The 11,709-nt window shown below is 33.3% G+C and overlaps 1 protein-coding gene and 1 long non-coding RNA gene across 2 annotated transcripts; both read right to left on the bottom strand.

The window, feature by feature from the left end:
- Positions 1-756: 756 nt before the first annotated feature.
- Positions 757-1,336, bottom strand: LOC127092224 (uncharacterized). The gene is made up of 2 exons (XR_007792134.1): positions 1,092-1,336; positions 757-1,000 (listed from the first exon to the last, which is right to left on the bottom strand). It is a non-coding gene; the product is annotated as an uncharacterized LOC127092224 (long non-coding RNA).
- Positions 1,337-2,112: 776 nt separating this feature from the next.
- Positions 2,113-9,267, bottom strand: LOC127092223 (poly [ADP-ribose] polymerase 2). Its single transcript, XM_051031072.1, has 18 exons — positions 9,068-9,267; positions 8,798-8,999; positions 8,135-8,247; positions 7,900-7,981; positions 7,371-7,606; positions 6,955-7,081; positions 6,511-6,566; positions 5,563-5,636; positions 5,312-5,358; positions 5,123-5,172; positions 4,828-4,890; positions 4,057-4,137; positions 3,704-3,814; positions 3,505-3,580; positions 3,254-3,396; positions 2,827-2,900; positions 2,500-2,605; positions 2,113-2,396 (listed from the first exon to the last, which is right to left on the bottom strand). The coding sequence occupies exons 1-18, from the start codon at positions 9,152-9,154 to the stop codon at positions 2,298-2,300; spliced, it is 1,827 nt and encodes a 608-aa protein (XP_050887029.1). The 5' UTR covers positions 9,155-9,267; the 3' UTR covers positions 2,113-2,297.
- Between the last annotated feature and the right edge of the window lie 2,442 nt (positions 9,268-11,709).

The following is an 11,709-nucleotide window of genomic DNA, read 5'->3' as shown; positions in this document are numbered from 1 at the left end:
GAGTTTGTTCAGGACTATCTCCGTTTTAAAATGACAGTTGTTTAAGGTTTTTGCATCAAACTGAATATTAAACGCACGCCATTTGCTATGTTTGTATTTGAGATCCAATTTGGAACTTCAAACAAAACCAAAGGTTACGGATATGGATATGGAACAAATTACAACATAGACTGGTTAGCGAAACTATAATTTGAGGGCATCGTGATGCCCGTGCCATCGCTTCATTTGAAACCATTTCATTTTTCTCTCAGTAAAAATAATGTACACAGATCGTCGATGTTTTTTTGACTTGCGAGCTAGATAATGATGATAGATAGATATAAGACGATAAACAATGCAAAATTCCACAACTTGAGTAGTTAAATTTATCTAATAATGTTTGACATTACTAACCAATTGGAGAAATTCATGATTGGAGTTTCAATCTCCATTTCTTAAGCGGGTCTAAAATCTATTAGCAATGCAATAATGTTTACCGGAGTATTAGAGACAATATTAAAATCGTAAACATTCAAAATAACTATACCAAAGGAAATTCACTCTTTTTTAACTAATCAATCAGATAGAAAAGAATCCGTCACTAACCATACTAGTTGCGGTGGAATGATAATTTTACTACTTTGATATAAACAACGTACACTCAATCAAACAAGAAACTACATAATAAGAATGGCCTTGAGATAAAACTCTAGTCCAGTTTGTGCGCCAAGAACCATGCCACAAAATCATGGTATTCTTTGTAATACAAAACTGTCGTACAAAATCATGGTATTCTTCGCCACTTAGATTTCACTTTTCCATACAAAAATCAGCATGGTATTTAACTGCCTTTTATCTTATACGAAAACTAAAACAACAGCAGTACTGAATTCAACTGGTACCAGCATTCTTCAACTTTTGTTCAAATTTGTGGATAGCACTATGTCTTCAAGTGTTGTAGATTTCTGTTAAGAAATGTATGTAGTTGGACCTAACTCAACTATCATATTCCCCATTTTTCCTGAGAAAGAGCCAGGAATGAGATTGAACTAAGAATATTATACTGACTATATTTGAAGTGCAACAAAAGAGATTAAGAGCATTCAGCCTACCTTGAGCAATCGTTTCGAGTAATTATTTGTTGGAAATTCCGTAGAGAGTGCGAGTAGTTGTGATTTTGGTGGAATGGTCGTTGAGAAAGTCCATTTCGTCTAAAGTCTAAAGAGAAGAAAAAACACAAGTAGCTACACTTTTTATTTGTTAGGACAAATATTGAAAAAACTGAAAATAAAAACTAATTCACAATTATGTAAATAGGTTGCACTTTTATGTCAATATTTCAACATAGGGAGATGAACAAGTGAGGTGTCACGGATTTGAACTCATACCTTACATCTGATGTTCCTACATAACTATCAACTGAACTATCTTAATAAGACTAAATATAACAATTTTTAATTGAAGTGTAATGATGTTAATGACAAATTAAATATATGATAATCTTAATGAACCATTGCATATTCTCATTTTGTATACAATCACCACAAGATTTACTCCTGATCAGAGATGGCATGTCACAAGTCGAGATTTTAACTCATTTTTACCACAATTACTTTTTACTATTGTAACAATTGCCTATGCATATTTGCACATGATTCAACACAAGATTTTGACGTTGTTGTCAAGATTGTTAGCTTGACCTTTTATTTATTTAATTTAAAATTTTAATTCATTAGAGTATTTAATTTATTTCATAACGAATTGACTTCACCCGGATTAATATCAGATTTTGAGACAAAGAACATATAAAATCTTAAGGAGATTTTAAGGAGAGTCCACACCCAAAATGAAGTTTGAAATCTCCAACAATTTTAGAGGAAGACCTAGAGTCCTAACAAGAGGTGTGAGCGAGATGAAAAATGAGAAAAGTAACTACGCCTCATCCTAAAAACATCAATTTCATTTCAGGAGGATTTGCAAGAAGAATATCATAGAATTCTAGAAAAATATATTCTAGAACCTTAAGAATTGAGATTCATGCGTGCCCTCACTCAACAAAGACGGGAATAACCACCTATTATAGTAAGAACCTTAATTAGAAAAAACATTATTGATATTAATCCCATATTCTAATTATTCCTGATCCTAGTTTCTATTACTAACTCTTGCTTCAATATTTTTTATCAGTGCAAAACTATTTCATTTTTTTCAGCCAAAATAATTTACATAGAACATCATCGTATCTGGCTTGGTGGACTAGATAATTGATAATACATAGATAAATTGATAATACATAAATTTTAATCCACGCCCCACTGCTAACTTCTTTTCCTAAAATTGAATTTAACGTTAACCACATAACGCATCCTAATCTGCTCCACGTTATAAACAATGTATTCATTGTACAATAGATCACCCTGCAACACAAAGCGATAGATAATAGTTATGCTATCATGTAATAAATCATCGTCATCGTCAACAAACTTAAAAGCCTGAACTTTTTTGTTGAAATAAAAATACCTTAATGCCTGAATTCTTTTTGGGCTTCCCAAGGGGAACAGTGAGCCCGTCATCAAGCTCCCGCGCTTTTGAAAAATCGGGAGCTGTAGCTCCTACTCCTTTTGTGCTGCAGATTGCATAGAAAAATAAATTCAACTAGTCCAACATATAATGCACACAGTTTGATGTTATATGACACCTTGACTGGTGCAGCTTAAAGTTATGAACAAGAACTTGATTACAGAAAGACATGAATCAATTTATCAAAATATATTTAGTATTCCTACAAGACAAATTCACCTGCTGAAAAAATAAAATTGTATACAATTATGAAATTGGATTACATACCTTAGTTTTCCTTTAGGCAATTTATCAGCATCATATTTTGCGGTTAGAAGCTCAGCCATCTCACCCAGTGCAACCTAAAAGTATAGAAAATATAAATGATAATTCTTAAAGATGTGAATCAATATTAACATATGTTACAACAAACAAGTTTTTATAAATAAAACTTACTGAAGATGTCAATCAATAATTAACATATTGCAAGCATAATCTAAAGGATTTCTTGTAGATAATATTGACATTAAATTCCAGATAGGATGACAACCAATGCAATATTCCACAAATTGGGAAGTTATAATTATTTAATAATGTTTGACATAACAGACCAATTCGAGAAATTCATGCTTGGAGTTTCAACCCTCATTCCTAAAGCAAAACTATTACCATCAACACGACAATGTTTAATAGTAGACAATAGATAAGAAACAACCTCACATAAAAGGAGCACCCCATCTGCAGAAGTAGGAGTAGGATAACAATAATTTGCGCTTTTTGAGAACATGTCAGCAAAGTACACCCCCTTGCCAAACATGTAGCCAGTTACAGGTGCCTCTGGAGGAGCTATGCGCAAACCTGATGGTTGTACATATATATCTTAGACTCATATTATCGCACAAAGCTTTATCACATCGTTACTCATGCAAACAAGAAAATTGCCAAAAAAGTGAGAGGACGAATGACCTTGAGATAAAATCCCAGTCCAGTTTGTGAGCCGAGAACCATGCCACAAAAGCATCCTATTCTTTGTATTAGAAAACTGTTTGAACAATGTCAAATAGTGAGCAACTCAATTCATTCAAATACAAAATGTCAACAATTGAATCACAAAATCATATATTTGAACAAGATAGATCATGAGACAGTAATGTGTTAGTCAAACCTTCCTGAAGCGATCAGCCTCGCCTTCTTTCGATGTTCTGAATATTTGGACAATTTCTACAGTATAGTTTGAATGTGTTTCTGCATGAGTGTTCTTCATATAATTTTCAATCTGATTACAATTTACATCAAAAGAGGGCAACAGGTGTCAGGATTAATAACTGAGACGCCAGCAACAGGTCAGATTAAATTACCACAATTTGCAATTGCATTATCTTTTTCGTGCTTACAGAATTATATGATATTTCAATCAAATGAGAAAAATCACTTTTTTCATTAAAAAAAAAACATGATATTTAACTGCCTTTAATATTAATATGTACATTAAACTAAAACAACAGCACAATTGTTTACCATGGAGAATTCGTCAGTACTGAAATCAACTGGTACTAGTTCACAGTGAAGGCGTTGATAATGAGCATACAGGGGATCTCCCTACAGCAATTCCAAAACAACAATAATAACTTAGAGGGTGCATGCAATGCAGAATTCCTGACTAAAAAATGTACAGAAACCAAAATTGCCAAAATGGGTGGCATTTTATTTTAAAAATAACTCATGTAAATATTAATCAATAAGCCAGTGAATTTTTAAAATTGAAGAAAATAACTAGTGCAAATACAATAGTACCGCACTCCATCCATTTACTAGTAGACAAGCGAATGTCATTAGCAAATGGGCACTTCTTGTATATACCGAATTGTTATATAATTTATCATGAGAATAAATTCCAATACTAAATTGGAAATTGGTGAAAAAGTAAAACAAATACTTTGCAAAGAAATAAATTAATTTAGGGAGTTTAATTGTGTACCTGTCCATTCATTTCACACACACAAAAAAAAACTAAACTAACACCCTAAAATGTTTATTCATTCAACAGTTGGGTGGGATGCTAGTGACAACTGAAATGTATCATAACTTCCTCATATACTCGTGGATAAAACCCACAATGAATTGGAAATGGATATCATAATAAAGGGTATCTTTTCTACTGCTCTATTAATGAGGAAATCATCTATATTGTAAGACAAAAGGAAATCATCTATAATACAAAATAGAACAAGACTGGAAAAAGTTTAGAGATATTGAGATCTAATATAAAAAAAATTCAAACAAGGGTACCTCCATTTCAGCATCATCTTTCAATAGCTTGGTGGCAACCTCAATTTCAGCAAGAGCTTCAACCTATAATTGAGTAGGAGTCAAAATAGTGTCAATGGTTAAACAAACACGGTTAAAAATCATGTTCTATTTCTAGGAAAATTTGCAAATTTTTGGAGGTATATGGGTGGCAAGAGGAAGCTGCCAGTGCTAAAATTTAAGCAGAGTCACAAATGAAAGAATAAGAAAACAATTATACTCTATGAGCAACCAGAATAACCTGGTCAATACATATAACTGGAAAGAAAAGGATTACCATTTCCAATTTGCGTTTTAACTTCTGAGGGGTATCAATTACAAACTCACCTGCCATTATTAATATTCCATGTTATTGAGTACACTTCTTAAAAAGAATGCATAATAATCACAGTTAGAACATATATTCATGATTTAGAAGTATTATTAAGCATGTGTACAAGATAAATTAAACAGAGAGACAGCTTACGCATTTTTTTAAATCCAAAGTCATGAGGAATTACACTGTAGAACTCTCTGCAACAAGTTCATAACCAAATATTAAATATGGCAATCCAATTTTTTCAAAGCAAAAATTAACTACAAATGACACTCACAGCCAATGAATTCTAATCTGGGTAGAGCACATGGCTCTTTGAAGCAAGCGAAAAAAAGCCAGGTACTTCCACGGGAAAGAGGACAATACATGGAGGAAAATGAAAAACAAGCTAAATTTCTTACCCGCTTAATTGCTCTAGAGCTTTCCTATCATATTTGTCAACCACATCAGCAAGTCTTTTAAGAACATTGTATCCCTATATATTCCGAGAAACAAAATTGGTTATTTAATGGACAAGATAAGCAAAACTGGCAAGTTGAAAAGCTGTCAGAGTGCCCAAAGAACTGAAACAAAAGTCACCACACATAGAAACTTTTGCAACATGATCTAGACATAAACATTTCAGGTTTTAACAATAGAAATTATTCACATATCCTAGGTGGCTTCTACCATGCACCACTTTTATAGGTGGTGCATGGTACACCATTGTGTCACTAACTCTGAGGCATTAACAACAACCCACCGGACCTTCCAATCAGACTCATCTCAGTATCCGTCGAGCTTAATATACTCAAATGTTATGCTTCTATATTTCATGCTGCCACTGTGTTCTTCCTCACACATAAGGGCATCACCAATCAGAGCAACCAAACACTCCTATTTCTTTTCTCTCTCAAAAACCACAAGCTCTTCCCATCGTCGATAAGCAATTCCAACAACACACCACTCATCATTCCTACCTCATTGTGTTTCGATTTCTTGCAGCCATTTTCTTCTCAGTTTACTAAATCTTTGGGCTATTGATGCATTTAGAACCCGATGATTGTCCAGTTTCAGTGCACTTCATGAATGAGAGATAGTTCAAATCCTAGGTGGCTTCTGCCATGCACCACTTTTATAGGTGATGGACAATATACCATCTGGCCACTGTGAGGCCTCAATAACAACCCACCAGACATCCAAACAGACTCCTACAAAGATGGTACATGATGGAATTTCCTTTAACTATAATTTACTTTAGAAGCCCAGTGCTAGTAAAGAGTGCTGATTCCATCAACAACATGATAGAGGCACAAGATGGATTTTAGTATGTGCCAAAAGAGAAAAAATTGACATGCCTATTGGCTTACCTTCAAAATTGTTGATTTGCTAAGTTTTCCTAGGGGCAACTTGTTTGCATTGTACCCTGAAAGAAATATCCCCAGTCAAAGTAAGTAAATAATGGTTTATAAGGTTAGTAGTAAAAAAATACAAGAGAGCATTGTATTATTGATAAATTCTCTATATTTTACTGCTTATTTTCTTCCATTCGTGTAAATAAGCGGAGACAAAATTTCCCTTTAAGTTCTTTCTTAATTATATCCATCCAAACAACACATTTTATCCATTTAGCGTCTCATCATTTTCTCTTTCTGATTTTTTCACTCTTGTTTCTTTCTTTTTTATTTCTTTTGCAAACCAAATAATGCACAAAGGAGTCAAATGCACTCAAGCGAATATCTCGTATGCTTTGGGAACATATGATCTGGGATTCATCATGTATAAACAAATAAATAAAAGAAGTAAAAACCAACCTATTTCCATCATTTGCTGATTCATCATGCTCAAATTGCAAACAAGGGATATAAATTTTGCAATACGTGGCTCAAGTTTTGATTCCAGAGGCTGCTTTCTCAAAGCATGACCAGGACTTTCTGTAACCTAAAAGCAGTTGGCAAGTGATTAGAATGACTGATTGAAATAGTTCATTCCTTTTGCTTCCCTTCCACGAAGAGCCACAAGAGCAGATAACATTAATTACCACTGACAATAAATGAGAGAAGTCTACTACCCTATTAAAAAAAGAACAAGTGCCTTTTGATAAAAGAAAACACTGAACTAACTCAATGGTCAGGGGATAATGACTAGAGTTGGTCGTAAAGAGCACACCAAGTTTATTACAAAGAGAGAGGGAAAATGCTACAAGGGTAACAGAGTCAGTACAACTCACTGTAGATTCTTTTTCCTTGCCGCTGTAATCCATTTCCAGCCATACATAACTTTTTGGATGGGAAACAAAATCATTCCTATCACACCAATCATTCTTCGTTTTGGCTAAGAACTTTTGTTCAAACTCCTGGATGGCACTTTCACGTGAAGTGTAAGGGCCGTGTATCTTGTCTTGGCCCTTTATACCTACTCTTCCCCATCTATTGTAAACAAGGAACTTGCCACCATCATCAGATTCTGCAAGAAATTTTGACCTAGGAAGTAAGAAAAAGTATTCGAATTCGAATGGAAAAACTACTAGAGTAACAAGAGGCTGATCAAACTTTCTTAAGGGATGACTAATAAACTAACATATTTGCCAACCGTCATTTGATATTCCAAAAACGAAAAATAAGGGGTAATAACATAAGAAATGCAAAAAGAAGCACTAAACCAGTTCCATAACTAGTTAACTGCAACAACAAATCAAAGTCTTCTAAAATCTTATCATAACATCACCAATACAGAGAGAAGGAATTGAGAGAGCTAACCAAGAACTTGAATGACATAAAACTTGTTATTATTGTCCCTAACATTTGTCTGGTTCAACACAGCATCATAGATTTCACCACCCTGCATAGTAACCAAAAAGTTACCACCATGCAAGTCCAAGGCCCACTGAGTAGCCACCCTCCGAACAAAAGGTATCAATTCAGCAATATATCACTGACAACAACACAAAAGACTACTCGACAAGGTTAATATTTCCAATGCAAGTAGACTTGCCAGTTCAAGAACATGATACTGCATTTTTATGTGATCCGGAAGCCACTGATCAAGAACAGCCGCACCCTTTTTGGTTGCAGTCACTATCTTTTCCACCTCTACTGCCTCCTCCTCTGCATCCATAAGTGACACTTCAAATGAGAAAAATGGGAAGACACAATATAAAATGTCTATACTCCATAACAAAACAAGTAGCACTACGATTCCCTGCTTCTATTTTGCAATGTCAATACAAAACACTACAACTTTCCCCATATATATATGGGACTCTCAATATTACCTCTACCAAATTTTCAATTGTGTTAATTAGTTCTTTACCAACATACACATGATTACACGTGATTATGTTACATTTTTTCTGTTGGCTAAAATAAATATTGTGAAGAAACCATAAGTTTTCTTTCGGGAAGGATAAACTTATAAAACCTGGGTCTTGCTAACATAGGTAAAAGTATAAACTTTGTGTTGAGAATAACACTTTTTTCAACTTGTAAGAAATCGAAAGTTTCTATATTTAGTAGAATAATATGTGTCCTACAGTCCTTTTATTATCTTTTTCTCTGATAAAAAGCCAGAAATGAAATTGAATTAAGAGTATACCTACTTCATTTGAACAGCAATAAATTTTATATAAAAAAATTCAATAAGGAGCATTTAAGTTACCTTGTTTAACGATGTGTGAATCTTCTGGAATCGTTTCTAGTGTTTGTTTATTGGAAACTCCACGGCGAGAGCGAGTAGAAATGATTTTACCGGAATGGCCGTCGAGAGAATCCCTAGGTCTCTTTCCAAGAGAGGAAGAAGCATCGGCGTTAGGTTTCGAGAGCTTAGTTTCTTTGCGAATCGCTGCTTCAAGCCTACGTACCTGAAGGGAAACGTGAGTAAAGGAAAAGACAGTGAATGAAATAGGAGAGAGCAGAGATTTGTTCGAACCAGAGTAGGCTTGATTCCGGTGGTGGTGAGTCCCCGGTGATTGAGCTCCGACCGTAGCTCCTCCACCGTCATTTTGCTTGTCGCCATTTGATTTTAAGAGGGAAACGAAAACGGTTGTAGTGTAGTGTTGCTCCACTATGGATTTTCAATTTTGAAAAAGGCTCAACCGTGTTATTCTCTTTTATACGATGCCGTTTCATCTAGGTGAGGTGTGCTCTGTAAGATTGCTCTTAATGATTTTCTCAACACACTTTTTTTTAAACAATTTAAATAAAAGGAAGCATATCCTTTTTTATCAACTTATTATAATCATTTAAAAAGTTTAGTTTATACTTAGTTATGAAACTCGATAAATTTATAAATCATTGAAACATAATTTGATAGTGTACTTTGTATATTAAAAAGAGTAATATAAAATTTCATATAATTTTTCATATTATTGTAAGATGGAAAAAGAAATTACAAATTTTGGTATTGCCGTAAAGATAAAGTTCAAGATTTTATGATTTAGTTGAGAGATATTTTTTGAGATGTTGTCTTTGATGTTTATAATAACTACGTATTATTAAATATTTTATTTATATTATCTTTGTTTTTTAATGTATTGTTTGGATAGATCAATCATATTAATGAATTATATTAGCTTATGCTTAGAATTCTTAAATATTAACGATCCAAAAATATGAATTCAAAATTGATAAAATATAATATGAATTCAGAAGAAAATTCATGTGATAGCACGGATTTGTTACTCGCTATTTTTTTTGCAATATTTTTACATTAACTTTTTCATTTGTATGATAGAATATTTCTAAGGAAGAGTGCGTTTGAAATATTTTGAAAAAAACGGTGTTATATTGACATTGTATTATAGTACTATATTCATATAATGAACTTTGGGTAAATAGTTAATGAAAATGCTTTCTAAGAAATAAACGTGAAATGTTTATTGTAATGAGAGTGACAAGCAAATGTTATTTGTATTTTAAAAATATATATTATATATTTTATTTCATTTTTAATTATTTAATTAAATATGTTGGGAGGGAGAATGTGATGTTGCGACAAGAGAAAACAATAATTTCCTCTATTTTTAGGTAGGGGTTCCTATTACGATCAATAATGACCATTACAGTCTGGCTTACAATCAATAATGACCATTAGAGCATGGCCGTAATAGATTTTAGTTTTTGTATCATAAACTCTTCTCTTAAGTAGTCTTTCTGCATTTGACTTTTTTTTCTTTTTAATTTTCACAAATACGGAAGTACAAATGTAAAAAAAAACAAGTTTTAACTACTTAAAAACTTAGACTAAAACACATCAAAATAAGATAAATAATGTCATTGATCAAATCTCCATACCTAAATAATTGTTTGTTTGTCCTCAAGAAAAATTTAAGAGATACATGTATGATACTTGTTTTCAATTCGTGTTCTGCCTTAGTATTGATTTAGATCATTCGATACTTGACGCACTTCAAAGTTCTTATTAAAACATTGATTAAAGTATCCCTCAAAGATAAAATTTTGTCACAGTTTTGACTATAAGTCTACGTACCCACTATCGCATCTCAAAAAATACGATCTTTCGCGATGGTCACGGAAAAACTAATTCAAACAGAGCCGCCATCCAACTTTATTTATTCGAAAAAAGAAAAGAGAAAATATCGATAAAACCTTAAAAGAAAAGGAAGATGGTCGTCGCAACCAAATTCGAGTTCGGGAATCGATTACGTAAAGGGAAGGTATTATCATTCCTCGCGTATGATGTACTCAACGGGAACAGGAACCTTTTAGTTAAACTTGCGGTTGAATGTTAGCTTATGTTAATTGTTTTCTTCGAATTAGTAAAAGTGTAAAAAGAAAAGAAAAGGGGTCGCAAAAATAGTTTTATTAGGGTGTTTGACAAGATTGTGGGTCTCGCTCCTACGTATCCTCGGGTATAATGAGGAACTCAAAGCTTCGTAGTTCGGAGTCAAGGCTACAATTTTGTTGGTGTATTTTTTAATGAACGAGCGTTTAGGTCGCATTCTAAGGGCTAAATATTGGTTTGTTTACTCTTGATAGAGGCTTGAGCACTAGTTTGTATGTGCATTAGAATGAACTGAATAATGCTCTTTTTGAAAAGGTTTTCGATCGTACATGGGCGAGAAAAAAGTGGGTTTGATTGGTTAAGTGTTTTGTTGAATGACGATTGTTTGAATAGTCGAGTAAGAGAACTTGTATTCAAACCATCGATGAGAGAAATCGAAGGCTCTAGATCATCTTCCTTTTCATCATTAACTGCAAAAGGGTTTAGATAGTTCTTAATATTTTAGATAAACGACGAACACTCGAATGATAGAGTAAAACAACTCGTATCCAAGTATTCGAGGAAGGGACTATAAGGCTCCAAACCACTTCCTTTTTCATCTAAGTTATTGTGAAAATGATTTTGATTTGATCATATTATAAGTTTTTAAAAGAGATGACAATTGTTTGACTAATCGAGTAAGGGAACACGTGCCCAAGCAATTGAGGAGAGGAATCGATGGCTCAAGATCATCTCTCATTTCATCTCTAAATGAAATGGTGTTTAAGTATAATTAAGTATCTTAATTTAATTTGGATAAAATGCTCGATATTGATCTAGGTTTTAAT

The sequence above is a fragment of the Lathyrus oleraceus genome, chromosome 6, assembly GCF_024323335.1.
Source record: "Lathyrus oleraceus cultivar Zhongwan6 chromosome 6, CAAS_Psat_ZW6_1.0, whole genome shotgun sequence".
In the NCBI taxonomy this organism is placed as follows: domain Eukaryota; kingdom Viridiplantae; phylum Streptophyta; class Magnoliopsida; order Fabales; family Fabaceae; genus Lathyrus; species Lathyrus oleraceus.
The sequence above is the reverse complement of the archived record's forward strand: the minus strand, read 5'-3'. Positions and strand labels throughout refer to the sequence as shown.